Source organism: Acomys russatus, chromosome X (assembly GCF_903995435.1).
Source record: "Acomys russatus chromosome X, mAcoRus1.1, whole genome shotgun sequence".
Taxonomy (NCBI): Eukaryota; Metazoa; Chordata; class Mammalia; order Rodentia; family Muridae; genus Acomys; species Acomys russatus.
The window spans coordinates 102796154-102823268 of NC_067169.1; the positions used below are offsets into that span (position 1 = coordinate 102796154).

General features: G+C 41.2%; 1 protein-coding gene across 2 annotated transcripts in view; it reads right to left on the reverse strand.

Annotated features, from left to right (window-relative positions):
- Positions 1-19346, reverse strand: part of Aifm1 (apoptosis inducing factor mitochondria associated 1) — a 39718-nt gene extending 20372 nt beyond the window's left edge. The window contains exons 1-5 of one of the 2 annotated variants that reach the window (XM_051141036.1): positions 19082-19346; positions 9132-9262; positions 3093-3192; positions 1651-1775; positions 1395-1525 (exon numbers count right to left, since the gene is read on the reverse strand). In XM_051141036.1, coding sequence (XP_050996993.1) covers positions 1395-1525; positions 1651-1775; positions 3093-3192; positions 9132-9262; positions 19082-19184 — 590 coding nt within the window. In that variant the 5' untranslated portion in view covers positions 19185-19346. Of the gene's footprint in view, positions 1-1394; positions 1526-1650; positions 1776-3092; positions 3193-9131; positions 9263-10499; positions 10643-19081 lie in introns of both variants that reach the window. The other variant, XM_051141035.1, reaches the window with a different exon arrangement.
- Positions 19347-27115: the final 7769 nt, after the last annotated feature.

The window sequence follows — 27115 nt, forward strand, 5'->3', positions numbered from 1 at the left end:
ATGTCTGTGCTTACAAGGGTCAGAAAATGGTATCCAATTCCCTATAACTGGAGTTACAGATGGCTCCAAAACCAATGTGGGACTGCTGGAAATTGAATATTGGTCCTCTGCAAAAAGAAAAAGTGCTCGAAAATGCTGAGCCATCTCTCTCGCCCAAGTTTGTAAAATTTTGTTCAAATCAAAGAATCATTAATGATAAAAACACTGGAGCACCAAGAACAGTACTGGAATTGAGAGACTTGGAGTTCTTGAGAAGAAAAAAGCTTCTGGGACTATAGCCCTAAGACTCAACGTTTTTGTTTGTTTGTTTGTTTGTTTGTTTGTTTATTTCTAGACAGGGTTTGTCTGTGTAACATAACCCTGGTTCTCATGGAACTTGCTTTATAGACCAGGCTAGCCTAGAACTCACAGCAATCTGCCTACTTCTGTCTCCCAAGTGCTGAGTGCTGGGATTAAAAGTGTGCACCACCATGTGGGCCCAGCTTGTTCATCTGCTTTGTATTTCTGAGACAAAGGCTGTTCCTCAGGCTAGTCTTGAACTCTTGATTATCTTGCCTCAGCCTCTCAAATGCTGGGGTTTCAGTTATTCACTATCACGCCCAGCTAGCTCCAAGTGTCTTTTGTGCGAACTTTCGGAAAATGAGGTTCTTCTTTAAATATTCCCAGTCTACCCTCACAATGTGAATGCCAGCCAGTGTCAAAGTGCTATTAATGGTGTGGAGAGACAGCTCAGTTAAGTGAGGCATAAAAACCAAGTTTTAGCCCCAGAACCCACATAAAAAAGCCAGGCATGGTGGCATGCACCTGTAACTCCAACAAGGACAAAAAATCCTTGATGCTCACTGGCTAGCCAGCCTAGCCTATTTAGCTGAGTCCCAGAGCATGGAGAGAACCTGTCTCAAAAAAAAAAAAAAAAAAAAAAAAAAAAAAAAAAAAAAAGGAGATGGCAGTTAATGAATGACAAGAAGAGTTGATCTCTGGTTTACACACACAGAGAGAAAGGGGGGGGGCATGTGAACACATACATAAAATTAAGTAAAGGTGCCAAAAATCAGTGTCACTTGCTTTTATGTGACATGCCTAGGCATTTATAAAGAAATGAGGACACCAAATAAGCTAATCTCTAGCAGAGAAATCAAACTTGAAGGTCCCAGAAATAGGAACCCTAATACCTCACAGTCCAGCACTAAACCACTGACTATTGGTACTTTGGGGAACAGAAGCTAGAATGCTCTTTGTGGTCTGCTGCCTCTGAGCCTGATCAAGTATACACAATAGCAGACCTCCATGTACATCCTTCCTATTATCATCTGTGGTCAGTGACAAAATCCTAACCAGCTCCCTATGCTCAGCTAAAATTGTCAGTCAGGTCCATTTTACATAAGCACACATACCTTCTCTCTTTTCCATTCCACTGTCTGAACTGCAGTGTCTTTGTGACATTTGGATCATCTGAAAACCACAATTCTTTTGAAAGAGGAGGTCGCATGTATGGCAGTTCGGGGTCTTCAGATACAATCAGGACCTTTAGACACAAAAACAATACTTATCAGAGCTGAGTAATTTAAGTGGCAAATGTCAAAGCACTCATGCTGGCTAAGTGCTTGCCCACTATACCCTCTATGCCAAGCAAAATAGCATGCACCTTACCCTGGCCCCAGGATCCCGAGCCCGGATGGATCTAGCTGCAGCAAAAGCAGCAGTACCTCCACCAATCAGCAGGAAAGGGACGTGACTTGGTACCCTGATTTGAGGGGCTGAGCCTCCCTCTGCAGCTGTAAGCAACAGAACAAGCAGGGTAAGTCTTCTTCCTGGTCACTATTTCAGAAAGCCACCTTGCATTTGTCTTAACCCTTTACAAAAAATAAAACTAGCACACCTATACTCATCTAAAGTATATTGAGCTTAAGATATAGCGTAGTGGTAGAAAGCTTGCCGATCATGTCCAAGATTTCTGGGTTTGACAGCCAGAACTTAAAAAAAAAGAATGAAAAGAAACCCACAAGACAATCTTCATAATATTCCGGTAGGAGGAGTGAAAGCAAGTATTCCTTTCTTTTACTAGTGGTGATTAATGGGTTGATCAATGTCTTTCATTTACTAGGCCTATACTGGATCTAGGAACTACCTTAACTGTCTTTTCTGTATTTCCCCGTTTTTTAAGATATAGTCTCACTCTGTAGCCCAGGCTGGCTTCTGTTTCTCAGATGCTGGGATTACATAAAAACACCACCACACCTGGCTAGTTATTTCTCAAATATATTAGAAAACATGTATTTAAAGGCTTCTGCCATTATTATTTTTCTACTGACCACCAGGAAATTATCAAGTTCAGTTGCACTTTCTGTTAGCAATAAAAGAGAAACACCTAGGAGGTCAATTAGGGATTTATACAATGTTCATGAAGAAGGAGGCATTAGCGAAAAGAGTAATATAGACCCCCTACTCAGAGTTATAGGGCTTATTAAAGGATTGAAATATTCCTCTTTAAAAATCCAAGTGAATCAAATGGGAGTCAAGACTAGAGCTTTGTGCTACAGGAAAACAAATACATCTATAACAACTCAAAACCCAAGTCAGGGGAATTAAGATGACTAAAAAGGTTTAGTCAGGGCTGGAGAGATGGCTCAGCAGTTAAAAGCACTGACTATTCTCCAGAGGTCCTAAGTTCAATTCCCAGCAACCACATGCTGGCTCACAACCATCTATAATGTGATCTGATGCCCTCTTCTGGCAGAGCACTGTATACATAATAAATAAATAAATAAATATTTTTTAAAAAAGGTTTAGTCTTTGGAAAAATGGCTTTCCTATCTTTTTCTGTAGTTTTTCCTCACCAAGTTTGCCCTTTAAAAAGCCCATATAAAGAAAGACAGGCACCCACAATGATGAATTTTACTCTCAAGACTGAAATGGCAACCGAATACTTTAGTAAAGTATTCTCTGTTGTGGGGTAAAACCATAGTCTTGAAGCTTACAATCTCACACTATTACACTTCATCAGGATATTAGCAAATCATAGCACCTCAACCTTTGTCACTTTTCCTTATTTAATCTCCAATCATACAGAAGAGAGGTAAGGGAATGCTTACCAGAGGCCATGGCCCGTCTCTGTTTCTCTTCTGGTGTCAGTCCTAAACTCGACATTCTTTCATTATATCTTTTTTGGTCTTCTTTTATAATTTTGTAAGCCTGTAGATTCAAGCACGGAGAAACTTTATTTCATGATACAGATTAAGTCATACTAAAAGTTAATATCATTTCAATTAAATGAGAAGCTTTTGTCTACATTGAGGTTGGGTCCTGTATGCCAAAACTACTGAGGAGAATTTTACTTTTCTAGCACTGGGGATGGAACCCAGAGCTTTCTGCATGCTACTTAAGCACTCTGCCACTGAGCTTTATCCCAGCCCAAACTTCTTTTCTCAAGAAATAAAACCATTCAGTGTACACATATTTGGTGAGGAAAGAATACTTGAAGGCAGATCAAAATATCAGTTTCAGATTTTCTAGGACTCTTGATTAGAAACTTTTTTGATATTGAACTCAGAAAGTAGAAGTAAAGAAAAGGAAATGTAATGTTAGTAAGTATAGAAATAGCTAAAGTACAGAAAGAGGTTTTGGACTGTGCTGGGTGCTAGCTGTAAAATCAACCTACATGGGCCTAGGTAAAAACTGGGAAATACATCTTCCTGGTAGATGTTTCAGAAGTTGCCAGGGATTGAAATATATGATTAGGTGTATCCTATTAAAATGTAACTAATCTTTCCAGGAATAGTTTTTACTTTTTCTAAACTAAGGGGGTAGGAGTCTCACTTAGAAACACTATAAATTAATAATTCTTAAGGGTTCAAATACTTTCTTCACTAAAAACCTGTTAGAATTCAAATATACTCTTTCCCCTATACTTTCGAATTGAGGAAGGTTATCTTAGTATTATGACTAGTTTCTGTTGTTTATCTTTATAAAAGTGGCTTTTAACTTATTTTTAAAATATTTAGAAGCACCAAGTGGCACACACCTTTAGTCTCAGCACTTGGGAGGCAGAGACAGATGGAACTCTGTGGGTTCAAGACCAACCTGGTCTACAAAGCAAGAGTCCAGGATAGCCAGGACTACATAGAAAAATCCTGTCTTGAAAAAAAAAGCTGGGCATTGGTGGTGCATGCCTTTAATCCCAGCACTCAGGAGGTAGAGGCAAGTGGATTGCTGTGAGTTTGAGGCCAGCCTAGACTACAAAGTGAGTCCAGGACAGCCAGGGCTACAGAGAAACCCTGTCTCGGAAAAAAAAAAGTAGCTGTAAATCACCTATGACCTTATGCATACCAAGCCACTGAGCTATATTCCCCAGCCCTAATTGGTAACTTTCATAAAAGTTAACAGTTTTGGTAACATCTTTAATCGCAGCATTTGGGAGGCAGAGGCATATAGATTTCTGTTTGAGACCTAGCCTGGTCAATAAAATGAGGTCTAGGCCAGTGAGGCTATACAGTGAGACCTTGATCTCAAAAATGAATAAATCAGGGGCTGGAGAAACAGCTCAGTGGTTAAGAGCACTGTCTGTTCTTCCAGAGGCCCTGAGTTTAATTCCCGGCAACCACGTGGTGGCTCATAACCATCCATAATAAGATCTGGTGCCCTCTTCTGGTGTGCAGGTGCACATGCAGGAAGAGCACTACATATGTAATAAATACATTTATCTTTTAAAAAGTAATTAATTATTAAAATGGGTCCATGTGGTGGTAGCACACGTCTTTAATTCCAGTACTTGGGAGGCAGAGGCAGGTGGATCTCTGAGTTCGAGGCCAGCCTGGTCTACAGAGCAAGTTCCAGGACAGCCAAGGCTACACAGAGAAACCCTGTCTCAAAAAGCCACCCCCCCCCCAATTAAATAAATACATAATGGGCTGTGCATGCTAGCACGAGTCTTTAATTCCATCAGTTAGCATAGAGAGACAGGATGGTCTCTGTGAGTTTGAGGCCAGCCAATGAGACCTTGTCTCAAAGATGATGATGATGATGATGATGATGATGATGATGATGATGATTTGGATCTTTTGAGACACAGTTTCTCTATGTAGCCCTGGTTGCCCTGGAACTCTCTTTGTAGACAAGGCTGGCCTGAAACTCAGAGATTTACCCGCCTCTGCTTCCCAAGTGCTGGGATTAACGGAATGTGCCACTATAGCCAAGCAATATTAATTACCTAAAATGTAAGAAGTGGTAGACAAGAATGACTTTTTTTAGATAGAGTCTCATGAAGCTGGGGGTTCTTGAACTTCTGATCCTCCTAGCTCCATCTCTCACATCCTGGGATACTGGCATGCAACAATGTACCGGGCTGACTGATGCACTTCTGGAGACCAAACCTAGGACTTCCTAGGTGCTAGGCACTCTACTAACTGAGCCCAAGATGTCCTCTAATCACGAGTTTTAGCTTTTTCTTTCTTTCTTTTTTGTTTTGTTTTGTTTTCGAGACAGGGTTTGTCTGTGTAGCTTTGGCTGTCCTAGACTTGCTTTTGTAGACCAGGTTGGCCTCCAACTCACAGAGATCCACCTACCTCTGCCTCCCGAGAGTGCTGGGATTAAAGACGTGTGCCACCTCACCCAGCGCTCTTTTTTTTTTTTTTTTAAGACTATTTATTTTATGTATGAGTGCATGTATACCTCACCTGCAGGCCAGAAGAGGGCACCTCAGTACAGAGGTTGTGAGCCACCATGTGGTTGCTGGAAATTGAACTCAGGACATTTGGAAGAGTAGACAGTGCTCTTAAGCTCCAAGCCATCTCCCCAGCCCAATTTTTTGCTCTTTTGTATCTCAAGTGGGCAAATGAAGTATCAGAGCAATTGTAGAAATAAGGACAACTGGAACAAGTATCATAAAGTATACTCTAAGCATATTCCTATGAGGTCAGGGCTATGACTCCATGGTAGAACGTTTGGCACAAGGCCCTGGTTTTGATCTCTAATATCACACACACACACAAAAAGAAAAAAATAAAGAAAAAAAGCCATTCTACAACCACTTCACAGAGCATCTCATTAGGTGGCATGCTGCAAATGGGGAACCTAAACCCTGAGAGGTGAGTAATACAGAGGGTTTACTCTTATCAACGGGAGTGAACGGGAACTAGACTGGGGCTATGCTTATATTGAGAGGGTCATACAGAAATGGTCTAAGCTGTTCTGTATCTCCTGATGTTTTCACACATGAAAAGAGTGGAGAGAAGAGTCAGTGGAGAAAGGGCTGTTAAGGTTAGATGTGGAAATAGATGAGCTTTTGAGCTCAATGTTCTAAAGTGAAAGTTAGTTTATATACCCACTAAATAACAAATTATATTCCCTAAAGGGTTTCTGTATTCCTAGTTTATACAGATTTCCAATTGGGTGGGGGCAAATCCATGTTAGGCTAAGACATACTACAAGTTTATGAAAAATGTTAGTGGAGACAACCTTTCTAAATAGTACGGTCGTGTTTCTTTAACTAAAAAGGAATTTGAAAAGAGGTCATTTTCTGAGGCAACATGATTCTATCTCTTGAATAGTGGTGAAGAGCCCAAATATTCAACCTCATTAATTATTCTAAAGACCACTTTGAGATGGTTCACTGAAAACTAGTAAAAGACTGAGATTAAAGGACCTATCTGGGGTTATTAGAGGGAGTCACTAGCAAAAACACTCACGTGGGTGCTAATCAGGAGTTCATGTTTGTATCAAGCAGCAGATGTGAGTATTAAGGTCAATGTTTGTAACCTATTAGTGTGCTATGAGATCTAGCTGTAGGTTAGGATCATCATTAGTAGGGGGAAAACATGGGAGATCAATAACTTATGTCCTACCCAGTAAGACTATCACTGGTTAAAACTTACTGCATTTTGGGGCTGGAGAGGTGGCTCAGTGGTTAAGAGCACTGTGTGCTCTTTCGGAGATCCTGAGTTCAATTTCCAGCAATCTAATGGCAGCTCACAACCATCTATAAAGTGATCTGATGCCCTCTTCTGGTATGCAGGTGTATATACAGATAGAGCACTCATATACATAAAATAAAGAAACAAATGTTTTTTTAAAAAAACTTACTGCATTTTATGTATTTGTAGCTTTACAGGCTGCAAGATAAACTGCATTTCTTTTTTTAAGATTTATTTATTTGTTTATATTTCATGTGCATTGGTGTTTTGCCTGCATGAGGGTGTTTTGAGCTGCCATGTGGGTACTGAAAATTGAACCCAGGTCCTCTGGAAGAGCAGCCTGTCCTCTTAACCGCTAGCCCCCTAAACCTCATTTCTTACTGTACATTTGGAGAAAGTGTTTTTTAAAGCCATTGGGGCAAAGAGGACCAGGAAGATAAAGAATCTTTAATATAGGAGTAATTATAGTCAAATTAGAAACTGCTAAAATGACAGTATCTAGAGACAGGAGTGTTGACAAGTTAGATAGAGCTTTTACAAAAAAGCAAAGAGACACCAGCAGGACCTAACTGGTTTTCAACACTGCCATACCCCAATGTGAGGACATAGGAATATGGATGTTTGGCCACATGCATGCCATGAAGAAAACTTTCACCAGAAACTTAACCTTGTCTGACTGAGAAAATAAATGTCTGTAGCTAAAGCCATTTTGTGGTATTTGTTTATGACAGTCTGAGAAACAAATATAAGCACTACATTATGCTTATTGCATTAATTTGTGTGTGCTCACATGTGAGTTCACAGTATGTACCTGGAGGTCAGAGGATAGACAACTTACTCTCTCCATCATGCAAGTTTGGGGATGGAACTCAGGTATCAGGCTTGGCGACAAGCACCTTTATCCATTGAGCCATTTCATCAGCCCTGAACCTTATTTACTTTGCAGCTATAAACTCTCACCAAATCTGGACACTGATTTTAAGTTTCTCTTATGACTAATATCAATTTCAGAGAAAAAAATTAAGGTACTTGATAAGTTTCCCACTATTAAAAACCTGAAACACAAGTATACAGATGAGTTTGATAAGTGTAGACAAAAACTTATCATTTAACCTGGAGCCATTATAATAGGTTTATTGCAACCAGTGTTGGATAAACACAAAAGGCAATGAAGTGTTTAACTGAATGACTTGAGAGAAGTTTGCACTTTGTAGATTTTTTTGTTTTGCTTTATTTTGTTGAGACAGGGTTTCTCTGTGTAGCTGTGACTATCCTGGACTCGCTCTGTAGACCAGGCTGGCCTTGAACTCACAGAGATCCACCTCCCTAGTGCTGGAATTACAGATGTGCGCTACCACGACTGGCATTGTAGATATTTCTGAGACAGGAGAAAGAAACAGTGGCCAGCCCATGTTGTGGCCTGGCACCAAGAATATCTCCATGCCTAACTCTGTGGGGTCATTCAACTCTGGTTAGCAACAAAAAGCAGAGGTTCATTATTAACATATCTAATGAAAATACTTTAAATTATTTTTAAATAAATGGGGTGGAAGTGATGAGAAAAAAGTGAAAAGCATGAAATGGAAAAGTTAAAGCTCAGAGGGTAGTATCCGAATCATCAATGAGAGGAGTTCAAGAAAGCACTCTACATGAATGCTTCAGCCACTCATTTGACCAAATTAGAGGTGACAAAAGGGACACTGCCAAATGAATTTAGCTTGAAGTAGACTGTGGGTGGTTTTGGAAAATACTCCAGTCTCTATGGCTTTGAGGATCTCCTCAGAAGCATTCAATACAATGCCTTTCACAGTAAAAGCTGAGTTCACTGCTTCCTCCAACACAGAAAAATTACATTTTATCTAAAATGATGGAAAGTAGATGGCGCTCATGTTCCCTTGCCTTGCATAGTCAACAGTTACTGAGATTGTCTTGTTAGACATGCAGCACTAAAGCACAATATAACGCAGCAGCATACAAATAAGCACAAATTTGACAAAAGTTTCAAAATTGGCTTTAAAGTTATAGGTTTAGATCAATCTAGTATAACTTCAACGGTTTGAAAAATGAGATTTGAGGACTCTCTAGTGATTGACAATGTCCCTTTAACAAATATCTATAGAAAGCACATGCTGCGAATATTTTACTATATTCTATGAACCAAGTTATTAGTGGCATGGTCTTACCCACCCAACCCTCAAACATATTTTAGTATAAGCATCTTACATAATAAACTCCTGCCCCAGTCACTGTTGCTCCTACAATTAAGAAGTACACTAGGCTGCTGCGATCTTTCCCAGAAGCACCTGTAGACGCTAGTGCTCTAGAAGGGGATCCTAGGAGGTGACACTGTACAACTGTAGGTAAACATAAGGCCAAGAAAGAGACAAAAGGAAATAGAAAAGGCACTAAGTATTAATGAATAAACACTTAATACAAATGCAGAGAAGCATTTTGGTTACTGTGCTAAAAGAAAAAAGAAAAAGAAAAAAATTTGAAGTTGCTTCAGGATTGGAGAATGCCTCCTTTGTCAAGATATCAGGCAGATATTTTTTTTCTATTTTTTGTTCTGATTTGATTTACAACTGGCAGGAAGGAGCTCGCTACTTTTCTTGTGCAGTTTGGACTCAGGTTAAGATATGAGGATGGGAGGGAAGGAAGGAGGGAGGAACGGGAGGATACAAGTGATGAGATAACAATTTAGTTTTAATCTGAAGAAATTAATTAAATAGAAATTTTTTAAAATGATATGAAGATATGGGTAAGTTCAAATAATTTTCATGCCCCCCTAGTGACAGAGGACCAAAATCATTTTACTATTATGAGCAGAGAAAGAACTAAGGTTGTAATGGCGCCTGTCCATTTGTTCTTAACATGTGAAGAGAACAGCTCTCTTTGATCAAGCTGTTGGTAGGCGTCATCAAAGTCAACTCACTCAACCTTATAGTACACTCTGCAAAGCTAAAAGAAAAAAATGCCCACAGAATAAATCTTCTGTGACATGCTAAGATGATCAGCTCTTTTAAAGAGACGCAATTGTGCTAACAGTATGAAGCAATTATGTTCTGGTTCTACAATTGGAGATATCAGCCCCATTTCTATAATTTAGTCTTTGAGTGACATATAGGGATTTAGTTTTTCCTTTTAAGAATGCTTAATATTTTATTTTGATTGAAAGGTGTTTTTTGAAACTGTCAATCTCAATCTAAGAAAAAATCTTTGCAAAATTAACAAATACATTAAAATCAAATATTGTGCTTAGGAGCTGCAAAGAATTTTGACTTTGTCTATAGGTTACTTCATCACAATCAAGAGAACAAGTGTAATTTTGTGGGTTAGTCAAGCCTAAGGAAACACAGCAGTTTCAAGCAAAGAATAAAAAGACAAAGTAAAAAGAGCAAAGATCAATCAACATGAGAGCAAATATCAGCCATTCCTAAATGGGCTCCCAAAGACACCTTAAAGAAGGCCTTTTGGAACTTTTCCTACAGGAGAAAGCAGAGTTAGTTGCAAACATTTGAAAGCAGAGTAGCACTGTGTCTATCAATGGGAGCTGTCTGGCAGCTTCTCTACACAAGCTGCTTTTTTACTTACATATGCACCAGCTCCTATTGTTGATAAGCCCACAATAAGGACTAACACAGAATTATCCATTTTGCCCCGTGATGAACCAGAGCTAGCCATTTGTCTTGCCATCTGGAGTTCTAGAGGAACACACCATCGCTGGAACAAGTTGCCTAAAGGAACACAATTTGTTAACACACACACAAACAGAATAGTTAACACTTGTTTATGGTTAAATAGCAATGTACTATAGAAATCAAGAACTATACCTTGGGTTACATGATGTTTATTGTCTATGACCAAGAAGAATATAATCAAAGCTGTACACATAAATACTACAGATAGTTATGCACACCCTTTGGCTATAGGACTTCTATTTTGAGGCAGGGTTGTGCTTCATAGCCCCAGCTGGACTCAAGCTTGTGATTATTCTACGCCTACACTATCATACCCAGCTTAGCTGCTGAGTTCTCAAGAGTACAATTTAAATGTTATCCAATGAAGACAGTCACAGCTTCCAGGAAGGTGGTAAAAAATTTGAACAGTTCATCAAATTATCTTTACAACTTCACCCTTAATGAAGTAAACACCGAGATAACCTATTTAGAAGATCGCCATCCGTAGTATCTGTGAAGCTTTGATTCCAGATGTCCAGAAAGAATTAAAATTCACATATACTCAAATCTCTTATAGACTATGGTGTGGAATTTCACCACACCACATATCACCACATATACTTCAAACCATGTCTAAATTATTTATAATGATTAATATCATGCAAATAGCTGCTAGACTATATTGTTTAGGGAAAACAACCAAAAAAAAAAAAAAAACACACAAAGAAAGTTTGCCCATGTTTAGTATAGATATGCTTTTAAATTTTATTTAGCTTTATTTTTTGAAGCAAGGCCTCATGATGTAACCTGGCTGGCCTGGAGCTTGCTAAGTAGCCTGCCTCTGCCTCCCAAGTGCTGGGATTAAAGGCGCATGCCATCATGTCTGGCTTAAAAATATTTTTGATTAGTGATTAGCTGAATCCATGGATGAGGAACCAACAGAATCAGAAGGCTAAAAATATTCAAAATTGACCACAGGCTACCTGAGACATTATGATACCCATTTCAGGAACAATCTACATGGCTCAAAACTTGCTCAAACATAACCCTGGAACACACAGTTCTGTCCTGTGTGAGAGTAATGTGTCCTAAAAGAAAGAAACATTAAATTTCAGAAGGAAGTCAGAACAAAAATTTCATAGTGAACTTAACCTTTCACAAATGTCTGAAGAATTTATTCTATAAAGTATATTCCAGAATGACAAAACTTAAAAGTGTCAGCCAATGTCTTATGGTTTCTCTTTCAAGATAACACAGTCATTTTTATGTACAACTACTTAACAGTATGTAATAATCATATGATCATGACATCCTGTGAAAGCGAAAATGTGAGACATTTGCAGATTTCTTTTTCCCCAGTGGACACGGACATTTTCAGATGTGGCCCGGCCCTAGTGCCTTCTCAGATTATTCCTCACAGTTCACTACTGATTTAGAATAGTGAATATTTTCAGCTTTGTGGGTAGGCTGGTCTGGTCTCTGTAACATTCAATTCTGCTGAGGTATGAAAGCAGTCCCCAAAATATACAGGTGTATGTTCCAATAAAATTTTATTTATAGCCACTAAAACCTAAGTTTTATATACTTCTTCTTCCTTTTTTTTTTTTTTTTTTTTTTTTTTTTTTTTTTGGTTTATCGGGACAGTTTCTCTGTGTAGCCTTGAACTCGCTTTGTAGACCAGGCTGGCCTCTGCCTCCTGAGTGTTGGGATATATGCTTCTTAACTATTACAATGTAGTCTGATACTAAGGTCTTCTTGGCCATTTAAAATATATATAAACACTTCTGGATATGGTAGATGATACCTATAATCTTAATACTAGGGAAGCTGAAGCAGGAGGATTGATGCAAATTTGAGGCCAGCCTAGGTTACAGTGTGAGAATGTTTCAAAAATATCTAAAACTTATAAAAATAAATAAATAAGGCCTTGGAGTGGTCATGCCTGTAATTTTAATTCTAGCACTTGAGAGGGTGAGGCTGGACAATCCTAAATTGAAAGACAGGCCTGACTACATAGTGGTTCTAGGCCAATTGAAGCTACAAAGACTCTGTCTCAAAAAAAAAAATAAAATAAAATACATCAACAACAAAAAAGTAAATCTGCTTCAGTTGTGTAGAACAGACAAGCAGAAGCTATCTGATCATTTTTGGCTAAGTAGAACTATGTACACTTCGATCTACATAGGTGTTTCAAAAACTCCACAATGTCAGAATTCCTTGGAGGATTTGTTAGGTAGTCAGTGAACAGGCCCTAACCCCAGGACTTCTGACTCAGTAGTTCTAGATAGGGCCTAATAATTTGTTTTTGCTTTTTGTTTTGTTTTGGTTTTTTGAGACAGAGTTTCTTTGTATAGCCCTGGCTGTCCTGGAACTTCCTCTGTAGATCACGTTGGTATGAATCTCAGGGATCTGCATGCCTCCTATGCTGGAATTAAAGATATGCAACACAATGCCAGGCTCTCATTGTCTCTTTTTTTCTGGTTTTTCAAGACAGGGTTTCTCTGTGAAGCATTGGCTGTCCTGGACTTGTTTTATAGACAAGGCTGGCCTCGAATCACAGAGATCCACTTGCCTCTGCCTCCTGAGTGCTGGGGCTGTTGCTTTCTTTTTTGAGATGAGAATTTGCTATGTAGTCCTGACTTGCTTGAACCCATAATCCCCCTACCTCAGCCTCCCCAGTACTTTGACTGGACATTTATTCCTATTTGTTTTGTTTGAGACATGGTTTCACACTGTAGACTGGGCAGGATTAGACCTCACTATGTACCCCAGGCTGGCCTTAAAATCTAGACAATCCGGAGCTGGAGAGATGACTCAGATGTTAAGAGCGCTGACTGCTCTTCCAGAGGTCCTGAGTTCAATTCCCAGCAACCACACAGTGGTTTACAACCATCTATAACGTGATCTGATGCCCTCTTCTGGACTGCAGGTGTTCATGCAGGCAGAGCACTGTATATATAATAATAAATAAATCTTTTTAAAAAGTCTGGGCAATCCTCCTGCTGGGATTACAGGTATAAACTACAACTACAACACTGACTGAACATTAACGAATTCTTTGAGAGGATTTCTAACCAGATCCCACTAATTTCGTGGTGCTTAATAAAAAAAAAATGTTAACTTTAAGTACCACTGAGTATCTCTAGAGCAATACTTTAGCCAGCAAACTCCTCTTTGGAGGCCTCACATCCTGCTACTCCCATACTCTCAGCCCTTTGCAGAAACACATTCATACACTGAGATGCTTAGCAACCTCAAATGATTAAGAAGTCTATATGCTCTTTTTAAAAAAGATTTATTTGTTTAATATAAATGAGTGCTTTATTTGCGTGTACATCTGCACACCAGAAGAGGGTACCAGATCCCATTATAAATGGTTGTGAGCCACCATGTGGTTGCTGGGAATTGAACTCAGGACCTCTGGAGGAGCAGACAGTGCCCTTAGCTACTGAGCCATCTCTCCAGTCCCTTTGTTTAAAAATTATTTATTTTTAATTTATTATTATGTATATGGTGCTCTGACTGCATATACACCTGCAGGCCAGAAGAGGGCATCAGATTACATTATAAATGGTTGTGAGCCACCATGTAGTTGCTGGGACTTGAACTCAGGACCTCTGGAGGAACAGACAGTGCTCTAACTGCTGAGCCATCTCTCCAGCCCCAAGAAGTCTATATGCTCTTAAAGTTTGATTCCTAAACATCAATCTAACTTTTCCAATGGGGATAAAACACAACCTATTTAAGGTGCCTGCTATAGCTAGCTGTCTTTTTATAAAGAATGCAGAAACTGTGCCATTTTTATCAGCCTTTTAAAAAGTACCAATCTTTGCTGGAATTTTAGAAGAATAAGAATGATAATTATAGTACTGTATGAACCATTCTTAGAAAAGACACAAATGCTTTAGGTAACAGAAAAAGAAAACCTTCCCTGAGAACTCAGTACAGGATGCTTGGGACACAAGAACAGATAGCACAGACTCCCAGTCCTTGGATTTAGGATAGGGGAGTAATTACTGTTATTCGGAATATGAGAAAATATGCTTGGTGCAAATCACAAGAGAACCAAGGTTGCTGAGTTTGTTATTCTTTTAAAAAACTTTTTTTGAGACAGGGTTTCTCTGTGTAGCCCTGGCTGTGCTGGACTCACTCTGTAGACCAGGCTGCCCTTCAACTCACAGCTATCCACATGTCCCTGCCTCCCAGTGGGCTGGGATTAAAAGTGTGCACCACCACGCCGGCTGTTTTCTTAATTCTTTTTGTTGTTGTTGTTGTTCTTTGTTTGTTTGTTTGTTTGGTTTTTCGAGACAGGGTTTCTGTGTGTAGCCTTGGCTGTCCTAGACTCACTTTGTAGACCAGACTGGCCTCGAACGCACAGCGATCTGCCTGCTTCTGCCTCCTGAGTGCTGGGATCAAAGACATGCGCCACCATACCCAGCCTATGTTTTCTTAATTCTTAAGTCAGTGGAAAGGAGTCACTACTCATCTAAAACAGTATTTCCTATACCTGAGTATATGAATTCTGTCTAAAAGTTTGCTAAAATATAGATTCCAGGGGTTAAAAATACAGACCTCAGGGCTCTATCCTGGGGAGCTTTATTCACTCTCATTCCCAGGAGTCTCTCTGGCAGATCCTGGAGTAGATCTAAGCTATAGCCTTTACTCAATTCACACACCTGGGCAACTTTGGGAAGCATGATCTAGAAGAACGTTAATGGGGGAGGCCTCACAGAGACTGAACCACCAACCAAAGAACATGCGTGGATGGAACCTGAGCTCCCTAGACATGTGCAGTGTGGTCTTCATGTGGGTCCCCTAGCAGTGGGAGTAGGGACTGTCTCTGACTCTGTTGCCTGCCTTGGATCCCTTTCCCCTAGCTGGGCTGCCTTGTCTGGCCTCAGTGGGAGAGGATGAGCTTAGTCCTGCTCCTACTTGAGGTAGCAGATGCGGTTGGTACCCTTCTCTGAGGAGAAGGGGAAAGGGAGTAGGAGAGAAGGGAGGGGGCTGAGATTAGGCTATAAAGTGACTAAATAAATTAATGAAGGAAAAAAGAATGCTAACACATGCAGCTTGGCATGGTGGTGCACGCCTGTAATCCCAGCACTCTGGGAGGCAGAGGCAAGAGGCTCTCTGTGAGTTTAAGGCCAGCCTGGTCTAAAAAGTCCAGGAGAGCCAAGGCTACATAAAGAAGCTCTATCTCAAAAAACCAAAAAAAAAAAAAAAAAATTTGTTTAAATCTAACTTATTAACTGCTTAGAGAAAAAGTTGTCCTGTCAAAGATTTTTTTCTGGTAAGCCTTGAATAGGTAGGATGAGTATAGAAGATGCATCTAGGTTTCAAAAGATGCTACCAGCCTGCCAGTGATGGCACTGGCAGATAATCCCAGCAACCGGGGATAGCAGAGACAGGTGGATCTCTATTGAGTTCCAGGCCAGCCTGGTCTACAGAGTGATTCCAGGACAGACAGGACTATACACAAAGAAACCCTGTCTCAAAACAAAACAAAACAAAAATGTCACCAAGCACAGTGGCACAGACCTGTAATTTCAGTACTCTAGATGCTAAGACAGAAGAACCATCAGATCATGACCAGAATTAGCTCATAGTGAGCTGGTGGGGGGGGGGAATGCATGCCTGTCAGCCAGGCGTGGTGGCACATGCCTTTAATCCCAGCACTTAGGCAGGTGGATCACTGGGAGTTTGAGACCAGCCTGGTCTACAGAGTGAGTCTGGGACAGCCAAGGCTACCGAGAGAAACCCTGTCTCAATCCCCCCTCCCAAAATGACTGTGTCATTTTGCAGTATCCACAATCTAGGATTCTAGACACAAGGTATTCAGTTTCTTCTTTAAAGATGTAAAAATTCAAGATACACAACACCTTTAATCCCAGCATTCAGGAAGCAGATCCAGGCCTCTACGAGGCTAGCCTGGTCTAAACAGTGAGTTCAAGAACAACCAGGACTGCATAATAGACCCTGTTTCCAAAAAGATGCTATCATTCCAAATAAAGAAAAATAGTCAAATAACTGAACCTTAGGTGTGGGAGTTAAATGACCAATTTGATCATAATGGGCAGCATAATGCTTGGTGAATAAATAAACTATCACAGAACATCTATTACCAACCCCTTCTGCTGCTCAGTAATGGATGAAGACAGAGTTGTGACTTAGTTACTGTTAATCATTTCTGGAAAGAGGCAGATAATCCAAATGAAGCAGAACAATGGCAGCTATTGAGGTTTCAGGACAAAAAGCAAAGTATAATGAAAATGAACGTAACAATGGTCAGAGATGTAGATGACATAGCTTCAAAGCAGGCTCAAGGTTTACTCAAACAAGAAAAATAAAAGAGAGTTTGCTAACAACCTGGCAAAGTATTGGGGCAGGGGGGATAAAAGAGGGAAAAGTGTTATATAAACCTTGTCTCTTGCCCACCTCTGTGAAAGTGTATGAAAGATGCTGCTATGTGAAAAAGATATCAAATTAAAGGCAATTGGCTACTGAGCCATAAAAGAGTTAATTCCTATAATGAAGGTACCAACCATAATTTCTTTTTGAAATTGTAACCCTACCCCCACTCATTTTTAAAGCAGGTGATGTCATACTCTGGTGCATGGCCAAAAGACAAAGAAGTGTGTGCAAAAAAGATGGATGGGTATGTCAGGAAGTCATAGTATTTCCTACAGGAGATTGCCTTCAAACAAAGCCTTGCTGAGGAAAAAGAGCATTTAAGTCTGTATTTTTCCATAGTTCTAATATTGTACTCAAATGAATATTTAATTGATGAGAACATTTCTTTAGCCGACAGAATTCTGGTAAAAAGCTATGTACTGAGGAAAACAAATGCACAATATTAGAAAGGGCAGTATCTTCAGCTTAACTAAATTTGTAAAATTTCTCCACATTTTACCTACAATACCACCATTTCCATGCACAGAACTCATACCAATTATATTCACTGGGTTTTTAGGAAAGCCAGGGGGTGGTTTTTGTTTGTTTTGCTAAAACAGATACTGTTAAGATCTAAAAGAAGTACTTCCTAGGATATAACTCAGACAATACTTATTTTTTAGGACAGGGTTTCAACTGTGTAGCCATGACTGGCTTAGAACTTGCTATGTAGACCAGGATGTAGAACTCAGAGATCTACTTGCCTCTGCCTCCACACCCAGCATTGCCACTACACCCTGCAGATAACACTTCCTAAGAAATATTTTTTGTCTCTCACCACGGTGAGCAAACTGTCCAAACACGCACATCACAAAAGCCTCAAGGATACCATTTAATAGTATAAATTTAATTACTCTAGGATGATGACTTAAAAAAAAAATCATTGATTTTAAAATATACCTTGTAATGCCTGGCATGGTAGCGCACGCCTTTGATCCCAGCACTCAGGAGGCAGAGGTAGGTGGATTGCTATGAGTTCGAGGCCAGAGTGGTCTACAAAGCAAGTCCAGGACAGCCAAAGCTGCACGGAGAAATTCTGTCTCAAAAAAACAAACAAATAAACAAACAAAAAATACACCTTGTAGAAGGGGGCTAATCATTCCTACAAATCTGTAAAGGCTGGAAATAAGTTGACTCAAACCAGGCTCAGATAAACCCATGGATATTGGATGTACGATGGGTTACTTAGTGGAAAGACACCCTTAATTCATTCTTTTTTTTTCCTTAATTCATTCTTAACTGTTTCAGACTGGCAGAGTAGCCTTAGCTCTACCTAATAATTATGCGACCTTCTGCAAGTAATTTCACCTCTCTGTTCCTCAATTTATTATCCATAAAATGAGTGGGTTGATGTTTACCACAAAATCCCTTCCAGCTCTAAAGTTTGATGAAACAGTTTCCCAGAGAACAAATACAGCATGTTCTTTAAAAAAAAAAAATAATTGAAGCATGTAAAAGCACCATGAACTGCACTGTCTGATCATCTCAAACCGATTCTGAGCTACTGCGAGGTTTGGTGTAGAATCCTTACTGGTAACACAGGGTTTCCACATCGTAGGACATTAAAATCTACAGCTCTTGCGCGGAGTTTTGGAAGGTAGAGTAGATAAATCTGATTTACAGGAGCAACTTGGGCATAGGACTGTGTCACAACCCATAAATGACAAACAACATCCATCTGATCTCAATGCTTAAAAAAGGCACGGTGGCAGCGGTAGGCAATACGGTGCGGCCAAGCGTTGTTATCTCCACATTGCAAAGCCTCCCAAAAGAAGGCCTCATGCTGATTTCGGGGGTTCAAATCTCTTGAAGGTCAGGTCGGCAGAAGCGTGCCGAATGCCCAGTGTGCAAAGTCAGGGTTTCTATCCCACCAATTTGGAATTCTTGCGAGTGTGAGAAGTTTTGTTTTTGTTTTGTTTTCCCTTTTTTTCTTTTCTTTTTTTCTTTTTTTAAGGACAGCGGAGCTAGCTCTGCGAGGGACAGGGAGTGTCCGGCACCTAGGCCACTGGACTTTGAAGTAGGGTAAGGGGCTGGTCAGCTAGTCACCTGGAAGCCGGTTCCTCTGTTTTGGCCTCTGGACGCACACAGTCCGCACCAAGGGCACCAGTTTCTGCTTGAAAGCACCCGCCAGGCCTCCGCACCGGAACATTTCGGCAACCGCTACTCAGAACCTTCCTGCTCCTTCCTTTTCTTCTCACACACCGTCGTACGGGTCACACACGGGCTTGGGGCCGCTCCCCCTCCCGTCACACGCACACTACGCAGGCTCCTCCTCCTAGCCCCGAGTGGACATTGGATAAAGAGACCCGCCCGCTAGAGCCCAGGGGTGGAAAAAAGGCACTGAGGCTGGAAACCTACTGCGCAGGCGTAATACTCGGCGCCTCATCGCAATTGGTCCCACGGTGAGGAGGGTTGCGCATGCGTTCAGCTGCCCACGTGCTCTGCAGAGACGCGGGCCCCGCCTCCGGACTTGCAAGTTTCAGCGAGTTAGTGGCGCCGTTATAGGTCGAGCGGTTTAGGAAACCTGTCCGAGGAGGGACTTGTGCCTGGGGGCTGTAGGTGGTGCTACCGCTGCTCGGGCTGTGGGAACTGATAGCACTTCACAAAACATGACTCCAGAACCATACTTTCTGTTTTTGTGTGTTTTAGGCAACGAAAGCCTTTCTAAATCTCTTCCTGTGATCCAATTCTAGTCTTTCCCTAAGTCCCGAGTCACCGCACCTGACTTCCCTAATCCTGAATAAACTTCCATCTTTTACAAGTAACTGGCACTTCCGTGAAGCCGGTTTTTTTTCCCGGGGGGTGGGAGGGGGCGTGTGCTTCCCGTGTTCTTCTTATCTATTTCCTACGCTGTACCTAGAGCCCTAGATAGTCTCGCGCTATTATGGCTTTCGTGTTCGAGAGAAGGCTGTCAAAAAAGTTTGTGCCCTACAGATTTTTTAAATTAAAGGAATCCTAAACAGAAGCCCAGCGCAGTGGCGCAAGCCAGTAATCCCAGCTCTCAGGGAGGAAGAATCAGGCATGTCTCTGTGAGTCTCGAAAACCTGGGTGAATAAATAAATAAATAAGAAAAAGAAATCCTAAGCACGGCTTAGAGAGTTGTGGGAGATGCTGGTCCGAAGGTAGTGAAAAAAGAAAGAAAGTTGTGGGAGATACAGAGTGAGAACAGAGAAAAGAGGTATTTTGCTCTTCCTTGTGCAGAATGCATACACCTTTTTCAAAGATTTGCATTGCATACTAAGTATTTAGTGAAGCTGTGTGTAGTGGTATAACACCTGTACTCCCAGCACTGGGGAGACAGAAGCAAAGACAAGTAGACAGCAAGTAAATTTGAAGCCACCCTGGCTTATATCAAGCCAGTCAAGGCTTTGTGGTGAGACCTTGTCCGTTGCTATTGAACAGTACTATATAAGAGGCTTTTGTGGATATGAAAAGTATGAAAACTGATGACTGTTTAGCTGGGGAAATGGGATCTACTGGTCATTTAAATAATACTTACAACAGAGACACTGCAACAGATGGAACTGCTAGGGGAAAACAATATGGAAATGATACTCAAGCTGTGTCTTAAAGGATGAGCAATAATTTTTTTTGGTTGTTTTGTCTTGGTTGGTTGGTTTTTGGTTTATTGAAACAGGGTTTCTCTGTGTAGCCTTGGCTGTCCTGGACTCACTTTGTAGATCAGGCTGGCCTGGAACTTACAGAGATCTGCCTGCCTCTGCCTCCCAGTGCTGGAATTACAGATGTGTGTCACCACACTGGGCGATGAGCAATAGTTTTCAAATAATGGAAGAGAAAGAATAAAGAGTAAATAAATAAAGAGTAAATATTTATTTATTTGTTTATTTATTACATACTCAGTGTTCTGCCTCCATATACACCTGTATATCAGAAGAGGATACCAGATCTCATTATAGATGGCTGTGAGCCACCATGTGGTTGCTGGGAATTGAACTCAGGATCTCTGGAAGAGCAGACAGTGCTCTTAACCACTGACCCATCTCTCCAGCCCCAAAAGCAGTGCTTTCAGGCTTTAAGCTTGTTGACATGGACTCCGTAGGGAGCTAGGTTGAAGCCTTTCTCTGCTACTTGGACAAGTCACCCAATTGTTTCAACTGGCCTGGAGACTGTTGGAACTAAGGATGGAAGTTTATAATTTGTCAGCGCATGGAACCTAATCAGGAGTTAGAGACCAACCTGAGCAACATAGACTGTTTCAAAACAACACTCCAGAGGCAAAATGTTTGCCTGACACTACCAGGGTCTCCGTTCAGTTTGAAGTACCACACTACCCCCTCAAAAAGTTTTAAATAATTAAAAAAAATCAGAAATAAAAGTTCAGTACATTTTTAGGAGACAATGACAGAAGGCATGTTTACTGTATTAGGAAGTAGTGATAAGGGCAGTAAATGTGATGAGGCCAAATTTGAATTGTCCAAAAAAAGACCCTAATTTTTGAAAGTGGTGAAACTCTCCCCCCACCCTTTTTTTTTCTTGGTGGAAGGGGATAGGGGATGCAATTACAACGACATATTTTAGGAAGTTTAACCCAGGAAGCAGGATTCATTGCATGAAAAATAAATCTAAGTTTCATTATCTTTTCAGCAGATCAATGTTTAAAATTGCAAGTAATGAAGCCAAGAATGGTGTCACATACCTGTAGGGACAGCACAGGGGAGGCAGAGGTGGGAGGATCAGGAGTTCATGGTCATCCTCAGCCATCTAGTGAGTTGGGAGAAAACCTGGGCTGCAAAAGACCTTGCCTCAATAAAAAAAGAGAAACAAAACAACAACCAAACCAAACAAACAAACAAACAAAAAAAACTAAGCTGGGCGGTGGTGGCACAGGCCTTTAATCCCAGCACTTGGGAGGCAGAGGCAGGCGGATCTCTGTGAGTTCGAGGCCAGCCTGGTCTACAGAACGATTTCCAGGATAGTCAAGGCTACACAGAGAAACTCTGTCTTGAAAAACAAAAACAAAAACAAACAAACAAACAGAACAAAAAAACTAAGCTAGGTGGAGTGGCACATGCCATTAACTTCAGCACTAGAGGAACAGATACCAGGAGATTTCTGTAAGTTGAAAGCCGGACAGGGTTACACAGAGAGAGAGACTGTCTCAAAAATATATGGCAAAAAGACTGCTCCCCACAAAGTCCCAAAATACATAGTGAGTAACATTGTCAAGGGGATTGTTTTTGTTTTTGTTTTCTGTTTTTTTGTTTTGTGTGGGTTTTTTTCTTTTGTCTTTCTTTCTTTCTTTTTGGTTTTTCAACACAGGGTTTCTCTGTGTAACAGCTCTGGCTGTCCTGGAGCTGGCTCTGTAGTTCAGGCTGGCCCCAAACTTAGAAAGATCCATCTGCCTCTGCCTCCCAGAATGCTGGGGATCCAGGCATCAGTCATCACACCCAGCATCAAGTAACGTTTTTCAGATTTATTTTATGTGTATGACTGTTCTGTTTGCATGTATGTCTGTGCACCATATGCATACCTGGTGCTCCCATAACATCAGATCCCTTGGAAGCGAAGTTATGCACAGTTGGCTATGTAGGTGCTGAAGTTTGAACCCCACTCACCTGCAAGAACAAATGCTCTTAACCACTGAGCCATCTCTCTAGGCCTAATGAGTGACTTTTGTTTGTTTGTTTGTTTGTTTGTTTGTTTGTTTTCAAGAGAGGGTTTCTCTGTGTAACCCTGGAAGTCCTGGAACTCATGCTGTAGACCAGACTGGCCTCAAACTCACATAGATCTGCCTGCCTTTGCCTCGTGAGTACTGGGATTAAAGGCCTGGGCAATAAATATTGAAAGTACCAAATCCAGAATAAAATAAATATATGTTCTATCTTAAAGACATTCCAGATATTGCTCCTTATTTCTAGAAACCTACAATGCACTGAGAGACTGAGGCAAGAGGAACACTTGAGCCCAGCAGTTTGGGCTCAGCTTGGAATAACACAGTGAGATCTAATCTCTCTCTCTCTCTCTCTCTCTCTCTCTCTCTCTCTCTCTTTTAGAGATTTATTTATTTGTTTATTTATTTATTATGTATACAGTGCTCTGCCTGCATGTACACCTGCAGGCCAGAAGAGGACATCAGATCACATTATAGATGGTTTTGAGCCAACATGTGGTTGCTGGGAATTGAACTCAGGACCTCTGGAAGAGCAGTCAGTGCTCTTAAGCTCTGAGCCATCTCTCCAGTCCTGAGATCTAATCTCTTAACAACAGCAGCAAGTTAATAATAAAGGTTAATAATAAACATGAATTGGGTTAATACACATTCAATCATGTCTTTTAATAAAGAAAGCTTTGGGAAATGCTATCAAAATGATGACAGTCCTACAAAGTGAGTCTAGGATAGTCAGGGCTATTACACAGAGAAACTCTGTCTCGAAAAATAAAAAAAAAAATATGATAGGTGCAATCATAAATCAACTGAATATACTACAATAATTAAATAATGCATAATTAAAACAAAAAAATCAGTGCAAAACACGTATAATTTTTTGATAGGTAAAATGAGGCATTTCTATTGTCCTTTTAATTAAAAACTATATTTTACTCTAGTAATAATATACTCACCAAACTAATTCCAAAAGTATGTGGTAACAAACATCTATCAGTGGGATAAAAACTGCATTGTGAAATATTATATTTCTAGAAATCAAAATTCCAAACTTACAAAGTGATAATTGTTTGTCAGAAGCATCTGAATAATTATATATCTATTCCTTGATTATACCAATCACATTAAAACCATTCAGAGATGGAGTTAGCTGATCCAATACCATCATTATGTCTACCAGTGACCATCATGGTATAGTACTTTTGTACTGTATGTCTTGAGATGTGTGTGCGTGTGTGTGTGTGTGTGTGTGTGTGTGTGTGTGTGTGACCAGTGACCATCATGGTATAGTACTTTTGTACTGTATGTCTTGAGATGTGTGTGTGTGTGTGTGTGTGTGTGTGTGTGTGTGTGTGTGTGACCAGTGACCATCATGGTATAGTACTTTTGTACTGTATGTCTTGAGATGTGTGTGTGTGTGTGTGTGTGTGTGTGTGTGTGTGTATATATATATATATAATATTTTTTGGACCATAAAATGCATTTTCCCCCCCAAAAAATGGGGAGGGGATTAGAGTGCACCTTATGATCTCATTGCTATTTTTACTATTTTTCTTGTTTTACTGCTCTAAAAACTGGGTGTATCTTATGGTCAGATGTGTCTTTTTTTTAAGATTTATTTATTTATTATTATGTATACAGAACTCTGCCTACATGTATATACCTGCAGGCCAGAGGAGGGTATCAGATCACATTGTAGATGGTTGTGAGCCACCATGTGGGTGCTGGGAATTGAACACAGGACCTCTGGAAGAGCAGTCAGTGCTTTTAACTGCTGAGCCTCTCTCCAGCCCGGGCAGATGTGTCTTAAAGTTCGAAAAATATGAGATGTATCTTGTACTATACTAGCATAAATTTTACCCATAAGTTGACAGAACTTCTTTCCACTGAATGGAAAGGATGTGACATTAATAGTTACTTTCTGCCCGGGGTGGTAGTGGCGCATGCTTGTAATCCTAACATTCAGGGATGCAGAAACAGGAGGGTCCCTGTGAGTTGGAGGCCAGCCTGGTCTACAAACTGAGCCCAAGATAGCTACACAGAGAGGCCCTGTCTCAAAAAAACCAAAAAAAAAAAAAAAAAAAGTTACATCCCTTCATTTTTTTTGAGACAGTCTCCTATAGCTCAAACTGGCTTCTGATTCACTATGTAACCAAGACTGACCTGTTTTGTTTTGTTTTTCAAGACAGGGTTTCTCTGTGTAGCCTTGGCTGTCCTAGACTTGCTTTGTATACCAGGCTGGCCTCGAACTCACAACAATCCACCTGCCTCTGCCTCCTGAGTGCTGAGATTAAAGGAGTAGGCCACCATGCCCAGCTGGAGGACCTTTATTTAATCTCTGTTTCTCCTGCCTCTACCTCTCTAGGGCAGGTACTGTTACCAACTGAGCTACCCCTCCTAGCTTATTACAGTGACTCTTCTATGGGCATGGATCACTAGACACATCAGGCTTTTTACAAGAAATGATCAAGCAATCATTTCTCTTATGTAGAAAACAGTCAATTGAAAAACAAACATACTGTACCACGATGGTCGCTGGTAGACATAATGATGGTGTTGGATTAGCTAACTCCATCTCTGGATGGTTTTAATGTTGACTGGTATAATCAAGGCTGTTAGAAATGGGTGACCCACATGAATGATAAAGGGTTACAAATACATCTCCTAACTCAAGAATAAGATTAACTAGAAGGCTGTATTTTGAATAACGTGAACTTGGCTGAGCACTCACATTCCAATATGCTTACACACACATTACTCAGATACTGAATTGCTTCATTTTTCCTTAGTGGAAAAGAATTTTATCACATTTTTTTCTTTCTGTAGATCAACTTCACATGCAAAATGGTAGTTCACGCGTGCTGCTGGATCCCCTGCCTTTGATGACATTAGCATATGTTGATGCTATTGGCATGTTTAGTGCTATCTTAGCCTATGAAATATGAGGAAGATGCGCAAATTCCTAAAACAAACATAAGACTGGTGCTCTCTATTGTATGCAAATTGTACCTAAGTTGATTTTATACAAATTCTGAACCTGAAAAGTCACTTTTGGGAAAAAGAATATGGGTCTTGGCCAAGTTGTTGAATGGCTAGCAAGCCTTGGGAAGCTGCCCTCTGACATCGTAAGAAAGTTGTGTTCATTTATCATCTTCCCAGCATAATCTAGGCTTCTGGCAAATTAGACCCAACCACTTTGTTCTACATTCATTTGCAGGGGTGGATGAGCCCTCCTTGGGATTCCAATTCCCCCTTGAAACTCCGCTGTCCTGCAACAACTTATGGCTCTACGGAGGCCTCAGAGCTCTAGGAAATACGGGTTTTAAGCCGTGTCCTAATTGCTCTCACCTAGGCCTGTAATGGTTAGCTATAGAAACAAAGTCCCCCTTTGCTGAAGCTGTCCCTCACTAGTTTCCCCCCTCTCCTATCCTCTGTATGGCCCTCTCCCGCGGCGGGCCTTCCCCATTGGCCAGCTAAACACAACCGACTGTAGCAGCCAATGGGAGCCGCCCTCCTGAACATTCAGAGGGTGGGTGTTCGTGGTGTGATGAGGGGAGGTTGGCGCCTGGTACGCGCCCCCTACATCTGGCAAGTCTTTGACAGAAACAGTAACACCCCCTACACACTCAAACCGGTGCCCTGTGTCTGCCTCCTTTCAGCGGCGAGGGGACCTTTCACAAGCCACCGCATGTACTGGCTTCCTAGCAGTGCCCCTCCCCAATTCCTTGGATCCCAAAGAGCTCACCTGCTTACTCAGTAAGACTGAACACCTCTTTATCCTAAGACACCCGGGGAGGCAGGGAACCACAGCGGCACAGCTGTCAGCCGCTGTGGAGATGAAAGAGGTATCTGAGAGGTTTCCCCGATCCTTCACCTACTAGTGCTGCACCGGACCCAAAGCTCTCCAGTGGTGCCTTAGGGTACAGCTCTCTTTGTCCTCCCCAGCTGTGCTTACTGCTCACTGACCCTATTCCTTCTAACTTAAGTCAGGGAGTGAAACCTGAATCCCACCACAGAACTGGGGACAAGAAGAGAAAGCTATCCTGGGGTTGTGTGTGCTACTCTCCTCACCCATTCCCTGTTCTTCTTAGGCTTTCTCCTTCCACTGTATCCTCGGGGTCCAGAAGGGGAGGGTCTAGGCAAAGGCGCGGCACTGCCTGAGCCCGCTGTCCTGGAGCTCTCTCACAGGCAGGAGACTGCTCAAGTCTGGCCCGTTCTCCATTTCTTCTTTCTCAAGCTTTTGTGTCTGTGCCTTGGAGCTGCAAGGAGGGTGCACTGGAGAAGGAGGAGGGGTGCCTGGGGTGAGAGCACCCCCTTCACGAACGCGCGCGCGCGCGCACACACACACACATACACACATTGCCGGCGCACGCACACACGGGCGGACACACACTTCCAGACACGCGCGCGCGCGCGCACACACACACAAACACACATACACACACACACACACT